General features: G+C 37.0%; 1 protein-coding gene across 1 annotated transcript in view; it reads right to left on the bottom strand.

Annotated features, from left to right (window-relative positions):
- Positions 1 to 2072: 2072 nt before the first annotated feature.
- Positions 2073 to 24330, bottom strand: part of gxylt2 (glucoside xylosyltransferase 2) — a 30142-nt gene continuing 7884 nt past the window's right edge. The window contains exons 2-7 of the mRNA XM_059330205.1: positions 21659 to 21857; positions 17744 to 17875; positions 10646 to 10897; positions 10200 to 10323; positions 7268 to 7440; positions 2073 to 3225 (exon numbers count right to left, since the gene is read on the bottom strand). Of these exons, the coding sequence (XP_059186188.1) occupies positions 3049 to 3225; positions 7268 to 7440; positions 10200 to 10323; positions 10646 to 10897; positions 17744 to 17875; positions 21659 to 21857 (1057 nt within the window). The 3' untranslated portion in view covers positions 2073 to 3048. The remainder of the gene's footprint in view (positions 3226 to 7267; positions 7441 to 10199; positions 10324 to 10645; positions 10898 to 17743; positions 17876 to 21658; positions 21858 to 24330) is intronic.

Raw genomic sequence — 24330 nt, 5'->3', positions numbered from 1 at the left:
TAAATTATGTAACTTAAGAGAAATAAATGACTTAGGCAATTTTTTGAACATGCTTGTGACTTAAGCAAGATATGGTAACACTTTATTTTGAAGGTGTCTACATAAGAGTCACACAAGCCTGTCAGATACATGACATGACAAGTATCATGAGCATTAATGTTACTTTAAAGTGTCATTAATGTTCATGACACATCCCATGTCATGTTTATGACACGCTCATGTCACTCGTGCAGCGCAGTCCCTAAATGTTTTTAAATCTCACTTAAAAACCCACTTCTTTTCTCTTGCCTTCAATTAAAGTTTTTTTTTTTTCCTCCGGCAAGTTCTAGGGAATAGTGTCTCCTAGTAATCCCACAGTGCTTTTAAAATTATCCCACCTTCTTTTAATTTATTTTAAATTTAATTTTGTTTTGTTTTGTTTGTTCCTTTTTTACCTTTGTCAATTTTGTATTTTATTGCACTTTTATGCTTTTATGTGAAAGCACCTTGGTGCGACTCAGCCGTCTGTAAATGCGCTATATAAATAAATTTGACTTGACTTGACTCTTATGTAGACACCTTCAAAATAAAGTGTTACCATAGCTAGCTAGTCACAATGGCATGTTGAAAAAATGGCCTAAGTCACATTTTATTTAGACTTAGGCATAATAAATCTTCTTAAGTCACACACTTGACATAGGCCATTATCTTAAAGGGGTAAAATCACATGATCTGATCAACTGAGGATGTAGGTGATTTCACCATAGGTGGCCCGCATCATGAGGAGATGATTTAGGCAATAAAAACAATGTTGACAAAAAATCACTTAGGCGATTATTTTAACAGTGTGACGATATGGTTTAAAAAAAGTAACTAAAATATATCACCATGAAACTTCCTCAGTTTATTACTTACATTAGACATTACTTTTTTGTATTACACATTATTATTGATATCATTTCATATATTTGCTTAAATATGCAAATAAAGCATCATCTTTCTAATTTATAGAAATTGTCCAGAAATGTGAACATTTGATATCATTTTGTTGATATATTAAGAGTCAAAGATTTTTACAGAGGGAATTTTGGACCTCTATTTTGGTCTCTCCATAAATCAGAAAACAGCAATTAAAAAATGTTAAGTTATTCTTATTACATTTTCTATTTACAGGCTATGAATGTCAATTTTGTGAATTTCACACTACAGGTGAATAGTATAAATAAACATGTTTTATGACCATGAAACTTCCTCAGTCTATTACTTACATTAAGACAATTATATTATGTATAATAGCTTTTCTGAAATATTATGTTTGCAGGATCAAATCTACAAACAGATGTTGAATGCATTAATCCCAACTTTTACCATGGACCGGGTGAATACTCATACTTGTTGGCTGCAGGGTGACCAAATATTTCCAAACTGGTGAGTCTGTTCACCATTTTAAATGAATGCACCGCTGGTTGACACCATAGCAACATGTTCTTACCGTCAAAGTTAACTGAAACATTGTGGTCACTTAAAATGTCTTGTTCAGTGTTCTGTTGTACTAAAATACACTCTAAAGAGTCTGCTGTTCATTTAGAATAATGATTGTCCCTCTCTAACCAAGCTAGTCAGCTGGTGCTAGCATTAGCTGATGACGTAGCATAATTCCCGATTCCAATCCGTTCTTCGATGCACCGGTTGCAAAAAACAATATGGTGACGGCTGTAAACTGTAAATGCTTAACTTGAGGCTTCAAAGCAGAAGTCCACGAACCAATGTGTTGGTGACTACGTTGTCTATCATTATACAGTCTATGGTTTTAACAATACTTAAAGTCTAGTTTTATTAGAACTAGAAAATGATTATGTTATCACATTAAGTATCAAACCAATCTTAATATTAATGTAGATGTTTATTTCAAGACAAATGTTTTATGTTGTGATCCAGCATTTACCTATGCCGTTGGTCAGGCATCAACAGTGTACCTAAACTGTGTCTTACCTCATTGCAGAATTAGTATGCACCTGTGAGAAGAATGCAATTCATCCATTTGTATTGCTTTGGTGCATTTCAATCCCCATAACCTGCACATGTAAATGAGACTCAGTGCATTGCATTGATTTATTTAGAAACACATGTTGACTGTACAGTCATGTTCAGTTTCCAGTTTGAATGATATATTTAGATCATTACATCACATTGAAAGTAATGCTGCTAAAACATGTGAGCCATGTGTTCACAACATCATATCACAAACTAAGACACACTCTCAAACACAAAACTATACCACTCATTTTCTTGTAATATTAAAATGGCAGATATGAATATTTATATGGCACATAATCAGCTGTAATATGTCGCTATTTATAAATGCTAGCACTTTTGGTTTCACTTGGACAGTGTAGCATCTAATCTAATCTGTGGACATGTTGCTTACAAACAACCATACAGTCCTAATATCATTCTGAAAGTGCATTTTAACATTCGGTTCGTAACAGAAACGTCCATATTTCTTGTGCTGTATTTAATACTGTCAGTGGCATTTGGCAGCAGACCAACAACTCTTCCCATTCACACAGGCTCACATTTCAAGTTATTTGCTGGTAAAACATTCACATGATTTTAAAGGAGCGGTTTATGACTGTACTACTTCAAGTAGTAAAGCTTTCCAAAGTCCAGGAAAAATAAAGACGGTAGGTTGATACACAAATATGCCTTCATTTTTTGCTTCTAGCCAACACTTGAGATGAATAGCTCATACTTTAAAAATACTTGATAAAAAGTATTTTTTTCACCTTAGCTTTCCAACATTGTTGGAAATGTCATCGCCACAAATAACCAGGATGTAAAGAGTTAAAGATAAGGCAAACCTATGCTACAGCATCACTGACCAGCACTGCATGCTTCTCTGTATACATAGGCTCATTACCCACACCATGATTAGAGGATCATAATGTTCATTCCAGAATACACCGCACACACACAGTTCAGCCTGTTTGATGCTGGTATGACACGTAATCCACAGCAAGATGGTTCCTGGCGTTGTCAGATAAAACATGGAGTCCATTTCTCCGTCAGTTATTTGTGCGGTCTGACATGTCGGACCACTTTGTCCTCAAACAGCTTCCTCATGGTCTTTTCTATCTGCTTGAGGAAAACTTGAGGAATCCGACCACACAGGGTGTTGACTGTGTCCAGGAACTTGGTCTGGATGGGGTAGAACAGCGACTGGAACATGTTGTCCTCAAAGGGAAACTGCAGGGACAGAGTCATTGTCCTGCATCAGTTCTGATCCCAGAGCTATTTCACTTTGATAGTTTTCTTTATGGAACATATCACAGGCTAAATGGTATTTACAAATTCCGTCAGCAGCAGTGGGGTGGTGATGGGGTGGTTGTGTTCTGTATTAATCATAAATTAGAACCCAGCTCCTCTTTAAGAGGCTTATCTCTGCAGAGCAGGGGGGGACTGACTCTGCTGGCGGAGAAAACAAATTCTAAATTTAAAAACTGACCCAGATTGTTTAATGCAAGCAAGAGAGAATTTGTATCGGAGAGAAAATACTCAAAGCTACTCTTTTTCTGAGCACAAGTCATTAAAGGAACAGTACAACACTTTGGGAAATATGCCTCATCGCATTACCTAGAGTCAGATGTAAGGATTAACATCAAAATCTTTTCAGCTGTTGGGAGGTGATAGAGCTAAGCTAGCAGCTTTCCCCTGCTTCCAGTCTTTGTGCTAGGCTAAAAGTGCCTTTATCTGATTCTAGTTAAATGATAAAAGCATTCACTAAAAATTATCATTTGATGCAGACTGTATTTGTTCCTCTATATTTGAGGTATCGGTCTGTCTGTCTGTCTGTCTGTCTGTCTATATTGATTCTTCAGACTATCCAATTTTTTGCTGATATCTTAAAGTCTGTAAAGCAACTAAAATATAATTTGATAATTTTATTACTGAGCTCTTTTAGGATTTTCAATGAAAAAAATATATTATCTTTAATAAAAAGAATAAATATATAGTGAGAATTTCAAAATAAAGGTATATCTTACCATGCCTTACCACTTTTACTGCATCAATAATATTAGATTGTGTATTGTCTTAGTTTTATTGCTCAACTTATATATATATATATATGAGTGTTTCTGCAACTACGGGCATTTTTAAGTCCCAGAAGTGAAATTTTGGATTTATGTTAAAATTTGTCCTATGGTGCTTGATAAATATATACACAGTGTCATTGCACATCTTGACATTGAAAAATAAAAACTAAAAAATGTGATTTAATACAATTTATGAAGCATTTTATGGGTCCAAACACTACTTTTGTTCATGTCCCAAAACTGTGGTCTCAATGTTGAGATACATAAAATGAGCCAATTCAATTAAAATATTAAATTTTATTTTATTTATTAGTTTCATATAAACATTACTCTACACCATATTATTATTTTTTTTTTTGCTTACTGATAATTTATGATTTTTTTCATCTAAATGTGCCTGTCCCACACTTCTGAGTCCTTACCGCAACACTGAACAAATGAAATAGTAAAAGTTTTCTCAAAGCAAAAAAAAAGTCCAATTGCTATGGAAACAGAAGTTAGCATGTGAGCTCATGCATGACCAGTTGGCCCCCCCACACTAGGTGACCCTCAATATCAAGAAAAACAAGGTTAAGAGCATCTTTTCCTCTGAAGTATTTATTGTGTGTCCTTACCATTCAGCTTAGTAATCGTGTATTTTGAACTACATTTTAAAAATAAATTGATTTTACTCTTGAATTCATGTATATTTGATGCTAAGAGTCAACGCTAACATAGCAGACCTTGCTAGCTGCCATTTATCTGCAATATTAGCAAAAATGTCATTACCGCAACATGTCTTTACCGCAACAGCTTTACGTGTTGCGATAAAGACCTTTTGTCGCGGTAGAGACAAATTCCATTATAGATAACACTTTATAATAACTATTCGTTATAACTAGTGAATAGATCATTAGTAAACTGTTAATTAATGAGTTATTAATGACTTGATAGGTATTTGTTAAGGATTTATAACTCATTAACAGTTTATTAATGATCTTTTAACTATTTATAAGGCATAGTTATAAATCCTTAACAAATGTTAACAAATACTTAATAAGTCACTAATAACTCATTAATTAACAGTTTTCTAATGATATATTAACAAGTTATAACGGATAGTTATTATAGTGTTCAGTGTATTAAGTGTTACCCAATCATATTGCAAATATTAAATCTATTGTAAACTAAACATAAACATAGAATTTAAAAAATATATTTTATATATATTTTTGCAATCCTAGATGAGACCAGATTCATCTACAATAAGATCAAGGATTTATTGGCCAATGAAAGATGATGTGATCTGGTACACACATGAGAGTGTGGTTGGACTGGTGCCAGAACCAAAACCAGTCAAGGCACATGATGCTTACTGACTCAGTGTGGAAGGAACTCTGTTCCCGTTTTAATTGGTTACATGTAACTGTACCAAAAGCCTAAATGTTACAATAAGTTTACTCCTCAGGCAGAAATGACAAATAGTTGGACTTGGTACACAAATGTAATGTTGTGGTGAGATGCTGTTAGTGTTATGGGGTTGTGTTAGTGTATTAGTATTACTGTAATGTTTGTGGCACATCAACTTTAGGTATTGGAGTTAAGACAGTCAAACTGCTTTTCATGTGTCAAAACTAGACACATGAAAATCAGTTTGACTGTCTTAACTGCAATACCTCTACTATCTTTGACATAATAATACCTTGTTTTGTCTCTACAGTAGCTTATTCTTAATGTTACATTATAAATATTTGCCATTCACATTGTGACGCAAGATGTCATTACCGCAGCAATCCCCTAATTTATATTATTTTTTTATATCAGTTTTTACAATGATGCACAAAACTTGATGAAAATAAATGTAAATGTTTTAAAATTTTGAAGAAATTCAAAAAGGAAAATGTATAAAATGAACGTTATTTTAATGTTGCGGTAAGGACATTTTGTAAGAAAAAGTGATGAAAACCATAAAAAAATAAACATTTTCCAGATTAAAATCTTAACGATTATATACAATTTTGTGCACCTGTTAATATGTATTACAGACTCTGATGGTTAAAATTGAAATTTATCGAGGTTGATTTTTTTAATTTGGGAGGGTCAAAAGTGACCGTAGTTGCAGAAACACCCATATATATATGTATATATATATATATATATATATATATATATACAGTACAGGCCAAAAGTTTGGACACACCTTCTCATTCAATGTTTTTCCTTTATTTTCATGACTATTGACATTGTAAATTCATCAAAACTACTAATGAACACATGTGGAATTATGTACTTAACAAAAAAGTGTGAAATAACTGAAAACATATCTTATATTCTAGTAAGCAAAGGGTGGCTACTTTGAGGAATCTAAAATACTAGACATGTTTTCAGTTATTTCACACATTTTTTGTTAAGTACATAATTCCATATGTGTTTATTCATAGTTTTGATGCCTTCAGTGAGAATCTACAATGTAAATAGTCATGAAAATAAAGAAAAACGCATTGAATGCGATGGGTGTGTCCAAACTTTTGGCCTGTACTGTATATATATATATATATATATTATTTTTCATATTACCATATTACCCCTGCAGTGTGGCCATTATTCAATAGCCGACAGTATGCTTCAGTGTTGTTTTAGGCTTCTCCTGTTTGTCTATAAAGCCCTGAATGCCTTAAAGCCCTAAATATATCACAGACTTTTTAATTCCTTAGTGTCCCGCAGGTTCCTCAAGTCAGCAGGCCCTAGATTTTGGAACAGCATCCCCCTCCCTATCAGATCTGCCCCCTCTATTGACACTATTAAACCATCATTCAACTCTTGTCACATTTGATTCATCTGAATGTGGCCGTTTTGACTTGATTCTGAGCTGTGTGCACTGATGTTACTTCAGTGTTTTGTTTTTTTGTCATTTTAGCTACCTGTTCTGGTCTGTACAGTACTTTGGTCAACATTAAATGTGCTTTATAAATAAATGACCTGACCCATTTTGACTTAATAGATCCTGGAATTTAATTGGGTAAATGATTATTTGTCTATTTACTTATACTGTGCATACATAATACTAACTATACTATTTTTGACTAAAACTGATGACGTTCACATTTCGTTGAGTGACCAACCAACTTGCACTGTACGTCCGTTTCAACAGAGGGTGCTGTTTATCAGTACCATAATGTGTCAGTAAAAGCTGAATATCCTACAGAGATACTCACCTCATGTATTGCATCATAGACTACTTTGAACGCTGGCTGTTTGTCATCATGATACACTCCACGGTTGCCATGGAGGATGGACACGCCCTCCTCTTCAGCCCCTTTACAGTTACTCCCGTACATACAGTGATCGGGTCTGTAGTTCCACTGGCAGGGGAAGATGAAGAGACACTCTGGGAAATAAAACACAACACACAAGAACACATCACTGCTTAGTGACTGGTAGATTTCTAGTTTCATTCCTCATGAGATGTGCAAAAAAATCTGGATGGACAACTTGAACTACAGTATATAAATGTGACTACCACCCCTCTGCACCCCAGCAGGTTGCCTTAGGAAACCAACACAAATTTATGTTTTTGAGGAAGCCTGAAACAGTCTGAAATGTACTCCCCAGCAGACTGCAGCATAAAACAACACACTACCACCACAGACTGATAAAACATCTGCAGCATCTTACTACAGATGTCCAGAGATCTGAGCTTCAAGAAGAAAAAGAGGCGGCTCTGCCCCTTTTTGTAGAGAGTGTCTGTGTTTTGGGATCAGTCCAACTTATTATCCAGGTATACACCTAGATACTTAGAACTTGGCACCACCTCCATGTCCACCCCACAGGTGTTCACTGGCTGGGGGGGTTCTTAACCTGCGGAAATCTATGATCATTTCCTTGATCTCTGAGGTGTTCAGTAGGAGATAGTTCTTGTGACTCCAGTCATTGAAGGCTTTTATGTGAATGTGCTTGAAAAATCAAAGAACATGATTCTCACATATTATAGGTCAAATATAGTATATGCTTTTTAAAAGATGTTTTCCACAAAAGTTATTGCTGCTATATTATGGAGCACTACAGTGTTTGATGCAACCCATCACAATAAATGATGCAGCTCAGCACTGTGTGTCAAGTTGTTTTAGTCATGAATGCTCTAGGTCTCTAGTTGGTGATTGTAAAGTTTCATGAGGATGTGATTATCCTACAGGTCACAGCAGCTCATTTTATACAGTGAGGTCAAGGCAGAAAAATCTGATGTTCTGCCAGCGGGTCAGGGGAATGCTGTTGGCTATTGGTGCATCTCTAATATTAATAAAACAGAGCAGCATCAAGAGGTTCAGTTCCAGTGTAGCACCCCATTCATTCCAATGAAGGTTTTCAGATTTCTGTATTCAAAGGTTGATGCATTCCTGTCTCTCTCTGGCTTTACCTGCCTCAAAAATAATGTGCTGGTTTTGGAAGATGTTGCACGTAATGGTCCAAAATGTATTTCTTTCCCCCATAGCAATAGATGTGCATGGCAAAACATCTTTCTGGATCATGGTCATTGACATGCAGTTGTGACTGTGGAAAATTAGCCACACAGCCCAATTCTGGGCCCCGGGGGCTTGTGTCCCACACATGTTAACAATATACGGAAAAAAGAATAAAAGGATGGAGGATGGGCTGGTTGGGAACCGAGTTAGGAAATATCATCATCCTCTTCTGTACAGTCTGCACTCCCAACTATTTATTTATCTGCAACTAAATGAAGACAGCAAAACATCCTTCACACTGCAAGGGATGCTTGAGCAAAGCAATGAAGCTCTGGTCCTTGTATGTGATGTTCAGTACCAAGCTTAAAATAAATAAATAAAATAATATAGACATTTACCAGCTTTACTTAACCACTGTTCCTCTCTAGGATCAGTTTGGCTGTGTTTATGCATATGGCATAAAGTTTTGCAGGACATTTTTTTCTTTCGTTTTTGAATTTTTCTATAATAACATGTGTAGCCAATCTACACACACACTCAGACCCTGGAGGACTAAAAAGAGCTGCTGAAACTCAATAAATTAAAGTTTTGACACACTGCCCTCACAGCAAAAAGGCTTTCAATCAGAGTCTGGCTTCAAAATTTTACTTTTTACCGTTTTCCACCAGATCGAGCCTTTAGGGCAATTATATGCTTTTTAAAAAAAAATTTCCACAAGAGTTATTGCTGCTATATTATGGAGCTCTACAGTGTTTGATGCAACCCATCACAATAAATGTTGTTGCTAATCATTAACATAATCCCAGTCGGTGGAGGAAACCTCAAGTTCCTCCCTCTCCCCTAGCATTTACAATAAAAAAACAACAACATTGTTTACATATTGCCACACATTTTTGGGGCAATATGTAAACAATTAAATCGCTAACATTTAAAGAATGAATGAATGGGAAATGATGATAAGGATTGATAAATTTAACTCATGACATTAATTTATGGTCCCCTTGGCATTAAGTATACAGAAAATATATAATTGTTGTGATCCCCTCCCCCAACAACAGCGGCACTTTGTAAATGAACTGGCATTTAAAGGGTTACATTTCTGAAAAGGAATTGGAAGTTATGATGACAACTGAAGTTGGTTAAAAGATTCAGCGGAAAATCATATCAATATATAGTTTCATGGCAGTTCTTTTGTCCTTTTAAGTAACAAGAGGAAGAAAAAGGGTTAAAAATCCCATTAATCCATTTGATTTCGCCTAAACTCAAGTCAAGGGGAGATCACAAGCTTTAGAAGCTTTTTCCTGATTGCAGTACAAGCGAAAAGTAGTCAGAACGATGCTTATGGACTAACTTGAATGTCCCTCTGGAGACTGCAGGAGCTCACAGCCACAATATGTAAAACAAACACTTCATTTTCTGTGTTTCAAAGCAAACACCGGCGATGCCAGCTCTGCCGTAGCTCTGAGCACTTAATGCCCACATCTGGCTGCTGCAGCTGGAACTCAGTCTGCTGCTAAAGTCTGCTGCTGCCTGCAGCCACAGCCTCATGTGTTTACTGATCCAGAATCATAATGTAGACTGGTTTATAAACAGTGAAATAAGACACAATTTATGTGAAACACAATGTGTTTTCTATGTTCTATGCTCATTGCAGATGACACAATTACAGTGCTAAAAATAATCATACCTGGGTTATAGTGGAAGATAATGTTGAGGAGGTCCTGGTCTCCCCAGGTGATGTGGTTCTTGTACTTCTGATATAGTGGATGTAGAAGATCCTCCCACGACAAGCCACTGGGGATCATACTGTTCTGAAATACCAACAACAGCGTTCACTCGCAAACAGCTCAAGAGCAACTTTCTTTTTTTCAACAGCACATCATCAAAGGAGGAGCACATTTAAATTCCCACTCCCATTTGCAATCTGCTGGCAGTATTAAGAGCTGGAGAGCTGCTAAATTGAGTTCTGAGGGCAGAAGTCTGTGCTGCTAGCGTGGTAATCAGAAAGCTTCAATTGCAGCCCACTCACAGCTCAAAGAAAATAACCTTCAGAATGCAAAAGGGAAATCACAGCTCACTTGAGCTTTTTACTGATCAGAGTGGGAGGAAAATATGACTATGTTTTGACCTCACTTTGAACATTGTGCTGCGGATCCTGGTGAGATTCATCAGCATGACACCAGAGTTGACCCCCGTCACTCCGTAGAAAGGATGGCGCGCGAATCGACTGTACCAGCCGATCTTTGGGACCTCGTGCTCGGGGGCCATCGCTGCCAGCTGAGTGCTGTTGAAGGACTTCAGGAGACTCCAGATGTCGTCCATGGGCCGCAGGAACAGGACATCAGTGTCCACGTAAAGTAATGAGTCCACGTCTTTCAGGATGACCTTGGAGGACACAATTACAGGCAGGATTAGAATATTTATGAACCAAATTCTCCAGCTAAATCGGAGGCTGTCAATCTTTTTTCAGCCAGGGACTGCTTACAAAATAGAGGACATACAGGCACTCCTTATGTATGAAACTTGGAATGATTTTACCTTGCTTAATTCTTTTACACATCTAAGTTGAAGTGCATTTTGGTTGCACACATAATCAAGAGAAAGTCTTTCAATCTTACATAGTACAGCTGCATAATTAATCAAAATGTGATCAAAATAGCAGAAAGGACTAGTGTAAGATCCAAATCACAAGAAGGGGCAATATTTATTAAAGGCAAAATACTGTTTATGTCAAAATATCATTCTGATTTTATTATTGTGGTGCTGCAGAGATGTCCCGGCCTACAAATGGTATTCTATCAAAAAATAATCTCTGATTAATAGAGATACTTGCAAAGAAAACCCTGAACAATTCATCACCACAATCATTTAAATATGTTTCTTAATGAAAATTAGAATAATGACGCAAAAAATATTTTTTTCCTCCAATATCATGAATCATATTGCAGTGCTTATAAGAATAAAAATAATTGCAATTAGATATTTTTTGCAATTGATTAATTTTTTAAAAGCTATATTAGATATTATATTAATCATGGTAACAATTATGGGTTGCAGTCATCGGCCTTGAAATCCCTTATCCACTCGTCATTCTGCCTTTTATTGAGAATTGGGGGTTGTGGGCAGTGGATTTTAGGGGGAGATAGCAGGTCAACAACAAATGATGCAGCTTAGCACCGTCTGTCAAGTTGTTCTCGTCATAAATCCCTCTGAATGCTCTAGGTCTCTAGTTTGTGGTCGTAAACTTCCATGAGGCTGTGATTATTCTAGCGGTCACAGCAGCTCATTTTATACACTGAGGTCAAGGTTCAGGAAATGCCCTCACTGCAATGAACTGGCTACTAGAGGGACATCATCCCATATGAAGAAAACTGGCCTCATTGATCCATAAGAATCTCAGCTTTCCAGAAATATTCATGAAATATGTTAAAATAATGCATGAGAAAAACTATGTGGTTTTTGCCCTGAATTGCATATCACCATAAAGCAAGGCATGTATATGTAAAGAGGAGACTTGTGGGAACTCATAGTCCATTTTCATTCAAATATCTTGAACCTGCAACAGCCTCTGAAAGAAAAGAAAATGGCAGAAAAATTAGATGTTCTGCCGGCGGTTCAGAAGAATGCTAACAAGTTATTGGTTTATCTCTATTATTCATGAATTGAAAAACTTTGATTTAAGCGACTTTAAATATAGTTCACCATTAAAAAAATCTCCCTGATCCAGGATTCCAGAAAGAGTAAAGAACCTGAGGTTTTCCAGTGTGCTCAAAAAAAAAAAAATTAAAGTCAGGCACAAGACAGAGGTGATCTGTAAAAGAGCATCTTATAATTCACATATCATCAAAAACTGAAGCTGTGGGCTACAGTGGGAGAATAAAGTGCTGACTTTCACTGTCTGATAAGAACAATAAGATGAGTTAAAGATGGGATAATTACTTCCTGTGTACACTGATGGATTGTGCTGTCAGTGCATGGCAGACAGAGTACAGGGCCAGTTTGGCTGAGATAAGATTTACCACCAGACAGAAACTTCTGAGAGTTTAAACTATATTTCAGACAGCCAAAGTGACTCCAAGTGTAGTGTACAGACAGAGTACATCATGTATTACTTCTCTGTTCAGCACATGTTGTCACTAAACTTCCAAGTAACAACTGACAACTCCATAGTCCCTCCATCACCCAAAGTAAAGAGCCTGGATAATCCTTGACAGCACTCTATCCTCTAAAGCTCACATCAATAATAGCCTCTTTCATAGTGCCGTTTCATGCAGGGACATTTACGGCTCTGTAACGTCTCGCCTCCACTATGAATGCGCCTGAAGCGGGGTATCGGGATCAAATGATCCCACCAATTTTCCGCCTCCAGAGGTAGACACAGAGGCTGAAAATTGGTAGGACTGTTGGAAGCGTGACCACTATGAACTAGGGCTGGGCGATATGGACCAAAAGTCATGTCCCCCTATAGTTAGGCTGAATATCGATATACAATATATATCTCGATTTTTTTTTTTCTTGCAAAGTGAGAGAAAATGTTCAGTCAAAGTCAAAGCCAAATATGACATGTCAAAAGTAGTTTTATTGAAACTGTTTATTTAAGTGAACATAAATAATGTTTAACAACAGGAGTACCTTTTTTTTTTTTTTTTTTTTTAAATCAAAGCTCCATAAAGTGCACATTTTAATAAAAAAATATCTTAAATAAAAACAGCCTACGTAATAAAATAGGCCAAACATTTTCTGAAATAAATATATTTATATGAGAAAAGAATAAAGAACATTACAAAATAACTAAATATGAAAAACCCTAGTAAGGGCAGCATTTACATATAAAAGAAATAAAATTTGAACTATATCGATATATGCGATATGGTCTAATTCCATATCACATTTAAAAATATATCGATATATCTTTTATATTGATATATCGCCCAGCTCTACTATGAACGGGCCTTCGGGGCGAAGCGGGATATTTGACGTTGCATGTAACGTCTAACACACACCTCCCACTTGGTCCGACAGTCATTGAATCACTGTTCACTGCGGCCACCGTTGCTAACTTTGCACAGCGTCGGCTGCTTATTGTAAACAAACCAGCAGCTAACTCTACACGTGGTGTCCGCCGCTGATCGTAAACAAACCAGCTTCGCTAACTGTGTGTCCAGTGCTTGTAGTAAACAAACGGAGGTTGCTACTCTCTCCACCTTCATATCACAGCTCAAATCTCATTTGTTTAGATTAGCCCTTTCTGTCTGACCATGCCATTCCCTCTAATGCTGTTTGTTGTTTTCATGTAGTGGTGTTCTTGTTTTTACCTAATGTTTTTGCTGTGTCTGTAAGGTGACCTTGAGTGACCCTTAAATAAAATGCATTATTATCATCATTATTATTATTACGAAGTATATTTGCACCAGTCACAATATACAACACAGGTTCAAAGTTAGAACACTTCTAACTGGGATGATACACCCCAAGGTGCAGGGTCAATACAGACACAACACTTAAAGCCAATAAGTAGAGTTGATTGGTGGTAAGAAAGCACGTCACCATGCTGCACTGTGTTCCACCACGAGCTGTGCTGCTGGCTCTATTGGCTCTGTGTTGCTCTGGTGTGTGTGACAAAACAACAAATCGATACCAACAAGTCCAAACAGAGCAGTAACCCACTGTTTCAACAGCCTCATTCTACACGTCTATATCCACAGCAGTGCAATAAAAGCCACTGTGGAGTGAGGAGGAGGCTTCTCGGTCAATATAAACGGTGCTTTGCAAATAGTGTTGTTACACTCTTGATGGATTATAAATCCTAAAAACACACTGGATGGCCACATAATTACCATCAAAGTTTTCTCTTGAAGCTGGTATCCATGATGAGCTCATATAAATAAATCTATTGTGTGGAGATTATTGAAAAAGCCATAAAAATGATAGTGTGGTTAATTAAACAGCAGAGAAAGCTGAAGGCAGTTTTCTGTCAAGAACAGTGGGAACCTAACTAATAACAACACCTGTTAAGGAAGTGTAAGACTGAAGTTATTGAAAAGGGTGAACATCATGATATTTTTTAGGTGTTTGGTCAGTGTGTAAAGCTGTGCCACAACAATGGATTGAGGTTGCCGCCTGCTCTCTCTGCTCTGTGCCATCAAACCAGCCCACTGCCTGATTCTCTCCTGACTCTGATCATGGGGAGGTGAAGAATCTGTTGGAGAACAGACTGCAGGACGCAGTGCAACCATTTGTGGTTTATCATTTTACTTTAAGAGAAAACTAAATATAGTGCTGCAATGTTTGGTTGCACTGCCCCACTACTTAGTTGGACAAAAAGGCTCAGAACTGGCAATTTTACATGATTTTATCACCAAGACAACCTTAATGTTCCAGGAAAAAAGGCAGTCTATAAGTGTGATACACCTTTTGAAGTAGTTGGCCTTGTGTTCCAGCAGAGGGTGTTCTCAAAATTCACTGTCAGTTTGCCCTAGGTGGAAACCTCATAGTCTGAGCAGTGAATCAAACCCCTAAGTCTGCAGTCTTTCAAAAACCCAACAGGGGTCGTCAATGGAACAAAAGAACTCTGGTCCTATCTATCTCAATACAAAATGAGACGACTTCTCACTTGATTTATTTCCTCAGGAAAATTACTAATTATTGTGGCAACATTATGGTATCAGTCGCTAGTTCAAAGTCTTCTTCAGGACAATGTGATGTTAATTGTGTAAATAATGGTCCAATTTAGAAAAAAAAATAGATGCTTATGATTTGGGATGTGGCTACCTTTGTTTGACACGTCACAAACATGGCGAGCTGTTAATCAGGATAGAAGCCAAACAATGAGCACTGTGTACATCTTAATAGCTCTGAACTTGTTTGCCATGTTTTCATCTCAGAACTTTGACCCCTCAGTTGTACTAAAAGACACTCCAATGAGTCGCTGTTCAATTTTTCCAGTAAGTAACGTACCTTTTGTTTTGCGTAAAGAGTTTTTTTCTAGACACACCCATCCTCGTGCCACCCCAGTCCAATTATGGATGTCGATGGACGTAAAGCAAGATGGCTACAGCCGCTGAACTCAATGCTTCAAACGGGCAGTCCACAAAAAAATGGGTGACGTCACCATGACTACGTCCGTTATTTATATATAGTCTATGGTCTGCCCTTTTGACCTATCAGCAAATGGAGGACACCAGCAAGTAGAGTTGTGCTTTTTAGATAATTGCAACACAGAAGCCTCCGAGGAGCAGTGTGTGGAAGTATTTGGGGTCCTTAACTGTAGATATTGGTCAATGATTAAAACCAGAAATGGAATTTGAGTAGAAAACAACTTGAAATGTCTGCCCCGGTCATTTGACAAGTGCCAGAATCACAGTTTGAGAACTCTGTTTGGTCTTCCCGTAGCTAGTTAATAATATTGAATCATCATTAATTCACAGACTTTGATGAATTACCCGTAGAAAAATGATGTCACTGAATCCAACAATCTTCAGTTCCTCTCTCGCAGCAAGGCTTTAGATGGGTATATGGAAATGAGGCCACTACTACAGTTCTTTGCAATGGCAGCGGTACACTCTGACCATCCTGCTATGTTGATTTAAATGTGAATGTCTATTCTATTCATTCAATTTCTATAGCTGGAATTAAAATTGAGGCAGTTTCCTCACAGCAGGGGATGAACAGCGGGAACAAAAGCAGAATCAGTGACAATAGTTACTACAACATTACAGTTGGTTAAGTTTCCTTAGTGAAAAAGTTGGGACGTTGTCTATGACATAAATAAAAAAATTATCATTTGCTAATTCTTTGTGACATATATTCAATTGAAACAGGTCAGAGACAGTATATTAAATGTTCAAACAAGCTTTCGTTTTCGCACTCTAATTCATGAATTTGATCGATTCTGTTTTTCTTAACAAAGATTGTGGTTACATTTGCAGGTCTACCCCAAGTTTGAATCCACCCACCTCCAAGCCAGGCTGAGAGCTTGGTGTAAAAGCACAAAGCCTTTTCATAAGTGAACCAACAGAAATGAACATGAAGTTATACAGACTCTACAGGTGACTTATTTATTGGACAGTTTCTGCGATTGTCATCCTGCATCATTAGGAAGTTGGGAAATCAGATTCTGGTGACTTTTATGCAACAATTTGATGCTTCTCATATGTTCATTGGCATCACGAAAAACTCAAAGAAATGAATGATTATGAGCATTATTAGTAATATTAGACTAATGACTAACAGGTGGACATAGGAAAAAAAGAAGGCATCTTGTACAGTCAGGATTTGGGGATTTTGGCATTACTGTCGCAATCTTTTTAATGGACTTAATCAACAGAGTTGGATATAAGCAGAGCAGATTTACCAGCTTTAGATTTGTTAATGTGGGAAATATGTGTTACCATGGACACAAAATGATTTGTATAAATTATAGGCCTTATACAGATGAATTATAAGGTTGCTTCGTGAATAGATTTCAGGATGAGCTAATGGACTTATTAGTAGTTTAACTCTTAAAAACATGCTTAAATCACATATCTGCTATGATAAAATACTGTGGTTGCTTTCACGCAACAAACAAACCGCACCATGGTCCACTCGGTTTGGTTCTTTAGTCCAAATCAGGGTTCAACTAACAGCTTTCACACCAGCCCAAATGAACCAACAACAAACCTGTTTTAACAGAAGCAAACAGGTCAGATGTGAAAGCTTTCTAACTGACCAACTTTAAGAATAGATGGATTTGGATTTTGCGCACCATTAATCCAAAAAATCTGTAGAGCTATATGATGTACTCAATCAGGATGGACCAATCCGGCCCTTATATAATTCAGACTATTCTAGAGGTAGAAAGACTACATGGTTCTCCAAAGGTCCAGATAAAGTCAATAGTGAATGTTTATTGATTGCCTTACAGCAAGAGAAACCATGGTTGGATCAGCCTGAACTGCAATATGTTCATTACATGGTCAGTAAGCTGGCCGTAATTTCAATAAACACCAGCAGAAGAAAAAAAAAAATCAATAGCCTCCACTTGATGAAATCACTGGTTCAGTCCCTAGAGACTGCTTATTTGTTCAGTAAATGCTGCAGAAAAAAGTGTGAAATCATCAATAATCACACAAGTAATGAGTTAGAGCCATTCACTGGGATAAAGTTAAATGCTGTTCAAGTAGAAATTAAATGGATTAATGACATTATGCATGGTGCGGACATGAGAGGAGATAAGTGCTGCAGCCTTACGGGGAGGAAGAGTCTCTGAGCAGCGCAGGGTTTAAACAGCTTCTTCCACTCGTCAGCGTTCCCCACAGAGAAGGTGATGGGGTAGATTCTGTACTGGAACTTGGCTGAGACGGCGCGAGGCCACTTTTTCAGCTGCAAGTAGAGCAACACATCACAATTAAAACAGAGGAAGTGTCTAATGGACTTCTTAAAAGGTTGAGTGAGGAAAAAAAGTGCCATTATAAACAGTCATTATTCTGAAAGCCAACCTCTTTCTACTCAGAGTTATCAGTGTAAAATGTCTGAACGTCCATTTAAAACAATGAAGTCATGTCTCGTGACACGCATGCAGCTGTTGTTTGATTAAAAAGTTGCAGTCTAAACAAGAGAAGGCACCCTCTGTAACTCCAAAGTGTATCGTTAAAGCTTGTTATCGGGCCGGAGTCCTTCCATAATCATCAGCTTAACAGTTCGGCCCTGAAAAGAGCGACAGTGCTGAAAAGAGTTTGTGCTGACGTGGACATGAAGGCAAAGGAGATTGTGGACATCCCTTTTAACTCCCTCAACACACGTCCCTTTACACTGTGGCTGGACATAAGCTCCTTGCTGTACTATACATACCCAGCATATGTGCCCCATTATCTCTGCCTCAACTGCCACAACTCCACGTTTTCCACAAGGAGATCTTCAACACATGGCAATGATTCACCCTATGGCAGACTCGCAGGTTTAGGGGTTTGGATTTAAAGCTGTTTAAGCTGCTTTAGGTGCTGTTAAAGGTCCATTAACACCTTAAAGTTCCGACCCGCTGGCAGTCCCAGCCAACATATTCCTCAGAGGCTATAGTGGACTCAGTCTAAACGCTACAGGAAAGGTATGAAATAAAGACGACTGAACTTTAGACTCTACTACATGTATATCAGTGGTGGAATGTAACCAAGTACATTTACTCAAGGACTGTACTTAAGTAAATCCATTTATGTTGCTTTATAATTCTACTCCACTGCATTTAGCTGCCAGCTCTAGTTAATTTGCAGGTTAAGATTTAACATGAAAAACATGATCAGTTTTAAATGTATATGCATGTTTATAGATTAAACCACATACCTGTATATTATGTAGTCAAAATAAGCCCTACCTTTACAACAAGAAAATATTGCATTTATATAAATGCATCAATCATAGTTTCTGCGAAATTAATTTAGTAGCGGTGCTCCACTGCTGCTTGATTATAGCCATTACTTCAGAATAGAGGATTGTTTTTTGTTTTTTAACTCTGTAGCAGTGACCACAGCGGGAGGCTCCTCGGAATTAATTCTCTCTCGCCATAAACATCAGTACATTTTGATGTGGAATTTTAACGTTAAAGTGTTGTAAAATCTAAAATGGTCCATTGTCAGAGACTCATTTAACTTCTGGTAGATAGTAGAAATTCTTAGAGTGTCCCTCAGTTGTTTTCAGGACATTCTGATGTGGAATTTAAAAAGGAAATCATGAGCTATTTATATATATATATATATACACATACATACATACATACATACATACATACATACATACATACATACAAATAAATATGTTCCAAAGCTTGTTTTGCAGTTGAGTGTCATTCTTTATACTTTCTAAATTGCTGATTGATATTTACACATGCACACCAACCAGTGTACAAAAAACCTTTACCCACGCTGTTGAAAGACACTGCATCAATAACATTTATAGAATATATTTAATAATCTGAGCGGGCCTTTTCACATAATGAGTACCTGCATTTTGATGTTGACACTTTTGTCCTTTTACTTAAGTATGTTTTGAATGCAGGACTTTTACTTTGGGTATGGTATTAATACTTTTACATAAGTAAGGGATCTAAATACATTTTCCACCACTGATGTCGATGAAAATTCCACTACTACTCATTACTTGTTTTAAAGTCAGTGGATTAATTTTCTTTTTTCTAAAATGCTTTGTATGGATGGGTACTAGGGGTGCAACAATTAGTCAACAGTGACTTCAACAGTATGGGACTTTTTCACCCTAAGCCCTGCAAAGAAGAGGATTGGCTGCAAGATTTGTAAAGCATAAAGCATATCACAGGAACATGCACAAAATTACAAAAAGTGTAGCATGGCCTTTGTAAGTAACATTAGGCACAGAGGTATGTTTTATTTGTTTGTTTTTTTTGCTTGTTTTTGCTGCTACTTTGCCTTTCTGGTTGGTTTACAGAAATGGTTGAATGATTGTTTTGTTTTTAAATATATTTACATTATGTGTGATTTATTTTAAATGTACCAAAACTTACAGAATTTCTGTATCTTTTGTATTAATAGCGGCTAAATCAGCAGCAGTTTAATAAAAGACATTTTGAATAAGGAAGTCATATATATTGTCTTTATTGTTAGTAAGCACAAGCTTAAAAGAACCTCCAACTAAACTTTAAAGCGTGATAAAGCGTAAGAGCCATCAAGTAATTGTCCAATTAATTATCAGATTAGTGGAGTGGACTGGAGATGGTGATTAGAACCATGTGGAGTTAAAATAACCCCAAGATTACTCCAGATGACGACAAATACAGCCCTTACTGTAAGTCAGTGCAATAAAACCATTGTGAGTAAAAATTGAGGTAATACTACAGGTTCTACAAGCAAAAGTGCACCTCAGTAGGTGTTTTCAGAATAATGAGGTTCTGTCATTGCATTGTGGCAACAATACAACAATGTGTTGTCAAAACAAAGCATAGCTTGTGATATTTTCTGTCAAAATCACTTTATTCTACATGTCTCATTTAAACTGTTGTGAATTACTAGATCCTGTTAAAAACATTAAATTCTTCTCCTCAGCACACTGTGAAGCCATATTTGATTCTGCTGAGACAAACAGTCACCTGACAAAATTCACTGAAAATCTGTTTACACAGAGCAGAGAGGAGCGGACAAGAAAGGTTGCAAGTAGTGATTGTAAAAATGAAAATACATATCAATATGCATAGTATGTGGAGACCAATTTCTTTTCAATATTCATGACACTTGCGGGCACTTCGAAAAGTGTTGTATATGTAAATTCCATTTTATAAAAAAAACAACTTGTGTTTTTCTTTTTTTAATGATGCATGTCCCGATAACCATTATCGTGCGGATTCCATAGAGATGCAGGACTTTTATATTATATGTATTGCAGTGAAATACAAGAACACAGTCAGTAAAAATGCACTGAAACGGCTTGGGATTCAGAGGGTTAAAAAGAAAATGTAGTATCACATAAGAAATTATTTTAACTCCAGTATATGGCCAGGTGTATTAATACTTGGACTCAAGTAATGGAGTAACGCACTCTGTACTAATGGACTGAATGTCGTGTACCCTTAACAAAAGTGATGTTAATAGACTTTTAGTTACAATATCAGTGGAAGTAATCAAAATCATGCCAGGCAGCTCTGAAAAGGTGACTTTGAAGTGATACATAGTAGTGGAGAAAAAGCAGGGTGTCTTGGTGATATATTACTCCGCGGCCTTGAGATAAAAGGGTTATATGTCTGTCGTAGAGTGAGTCACAGAGGCAGAGTTAAAGCTGCTCTGATCTTGATATCATCTATTACAAAGAGAGGGGGGATGTTTAGCATGTGCTGGATTAAATCACAAGTCAGAATACTCACTGAAGAAGATTACATAAAAGGATCAAACAGCTTTTTAGGAGTAAAATTCAAGCACATTTAAGGTACCTAAGCCAAAACTATTGAAGCCTTTATTATCAAATCTAAAATGCTACTGCGAAAAGTTACACAACATTTATATTCATACTAATCGATGTGTATTGACACTGTATTTTACCAGCTGTTTATACTAACCTTGATTGCATTTATTAATCATGATCTTATGCCTTTGTGTGAAAGCCTGCACTATATGTATTCGGGCATCAGGCCACATTCAAATGTACCCTTACCCTTTCTTCAAACTGCGGGGCCAGAGGGTCCTCAGCAAATATGTGAAACGTGATCCTCTTAAGGCTGAACAGAAGGGCTGATTTGACCATGGTGAGGGTCTCGTCCAGACGATTCCCACAGGCCACCACAGCCAGGTGCATGACGTCCTCTGCCCGTTTGCGCCTGGTGATCGGGCGGGCCATGTTACTCCGTGGTTTGCTAAAAAAGACATGCAAAGACAGGGATGAGAAGTGTACATTTCTACAGTCTGGTAAAAATGGGCCTAATTAGCCATGTTTCAATTAAAGTCTAATCGAATTTTGAAGCAAAATGTTGCATTAAGAAATGTTGTGAATTATGTTTCCCTCAACTGGTTTAGAGCAAATAAACAAAGCTGCATTAACGTACTTTGGTCAGAAGATGGCAGTGTAATGTATTGCTGTAGGCTAATCTGTCAGTAAACAGTAGAAGAAGAGATTGAGCAAGAGAGAAAAGGAGGTTGCTAATCGGAAAACTTTGGCCACCCATGGGAGAAAATATGTCTTCAGGAATTAGATTCAGTTGGGCAACTTATAATTGTTCTTTAACGTCAGAGCGGAAACAGCTGATCAGTCATGAGTTAAATGTTCGCTACGTCAGAAATTATTGGGAAAAATCGATTCCATCTTCTGTTTATTTATTTTTATTCAAATGTTGGTGTTTCCATCAAGCTTTTCTCATGTGAAACTTGTGCATGGAAATTCGCTGAGGGAAACACAGCTATTCATTGAACAAATGATGCACATGATGAACAGTTTTCCTTCACCCAACAATGTTTTCAGATCTAAATGGGCCAAGGCCATGAGTGGGGAAAGTGGAGGGGGTTTGGACTTGCTGACAATCATCGTCTACACAAACCTTGCTCCCCTCACTCATCGCCTGTATATTGGCCTACGTGCGCTGGAGTGCTTGCAAAGAGTAAGAGATGTACTGAACTATGATTCAAAATACATTCAAATTGAAAGCACTGAAAGAGGAACTGTAATTTACAACTTTTTATGCAGAATACCCAAAAATAATGTAGCTAAACAGCTCTTCCTCTTATATGTGGCCTAAAAAACAGCACTTGAGCATGCCAAACCCTGTGCAGTAACAAGGGTAGTTATTAACCTTTTGCTCCCTAAAATTCCTTTCACTTCTGCATTTTTTTCACTGTACAAACCCATTTAATTTATCTGCTTCATTGCAGCGATATCTTCTATTAAAGATAACATTCAAACCCAACACACTATTTTTATCTGGTTGTATGATTTCATCAAGTGGAAAATAATGTATTATGCACTGCTTACAGATGTCTATGCTATTCAGCCTGATATAACAAAACAACTGACAATTTGAGGTAAAGCTCTGCTGCTCATAATATAATACTAAACTCTGTGGTACAAAAGTAGAAGTAGGGTTGAACCAATTTATTTCAAACAAACAAACAAAAAACTGGTGGACACCAAACTATACAAAATTAAGTTATTACATTTATTTCATGAAATACCACAATACTTTTGTTAGGATATACCAATTGATTGGTGAATTTATCAATCTGCATTGAATATTTGTATATTAATTCCTGATCAATATATTACACTACACTACCCTGTCTAAATGTATGCACTGAACAAGTTAGTACATAGTGTACACAGTGTACTACATGGAGGTGTACTAAGAGAAATTTCTGAATTGAGCCACAGAAAAAGTCTTAAAGAATGTAAAGTCTGTGTTTTTGAACAGAATCTAACCAAAATTTGTATCAAAATTCAGGATGAGACCTTTTCATAGACTTGCCATAGAATGCTGTGAAATTATACAAAAATAGTTAATAAACCAAGATGTATTGTTACCATTCCATTCTAACAAGACACTGATTGTGTAATATCATCCTCACATATTCAATAAATATACATTCACCTCACATATTCAGTAAATATACATTCACCACCCACTTTACTGTGTACACCTGTTCAACTGCTCGTTAACGCAACTATATATCAGCCAATCATAAGGCAGCAATTCATTGCATTTAGGCATGTAGACATGGTGAAGACGTGCTGCTGAAGTTCAAAGTGAGCATCAGAATGAGGAAGAAATTTTATTTAAGTGACTTTGAACATGGCATGGTAGTTGGTGCCAGACGGTTAGAAAACTATTGGGATTTTCAAACACAACCATCTTTAGAATTTATAGAGAATGGGGTGAAAATGGCCAGACTGGTTCAACAGTAACTCACATAACCACTTGTTACAAACAAGGTCTGCAGAAGACCATCTCTGAACAACATGTCCGACCGTGAAGCAGATGAAGACCACAACGCCACTTTATTAGGTACACACTTATGAAGTGGCTTGTGACTGTATGTGTTAAAAACACTCCCACCTTTGACCGAAATGCATCTATTCTCAGCAGCGCAGGCAAGCTCTCCTCATCTGTCAACATATCACTTTTGCACAGTAATGGCTTGTCACTCCATGCACATGTCAGAAGCACAGAAATTCATGTGGGAATTTATGAGAATCAAGGCACAAGAAACAAGCAAAGTATTCAAGATATAGCAGATAACCACATCCATGCTCCTGTCAGACAGACATGGTGAAATGCCAATTCCAAGATTTTCTGAAGACATCTGTGCATTCCTATATTGTTCACCACTAACTGTTCCTCC

The sequence above is a fragment of the Centropristis striata genome, chromosome 3, assembly GCF_030273125.1.
Source record: "Centropristis striata isolate RG_2023a ecotype Rhode Island chromosome 3, C.striata_1.0, whole genome shotgun sequence".
Classification (NCBI taxonomy): Eukaryota; Metazoa; Chordata; class Actinopteri; order Perciformes; family Serranidae; genus Centropristis; species Centropristis striata.
The sequence above is the reverse complement of the archived record's forward strand: the minus strand, read 5'-3'. Positions and strand labels throughout refer to the sequence as shown.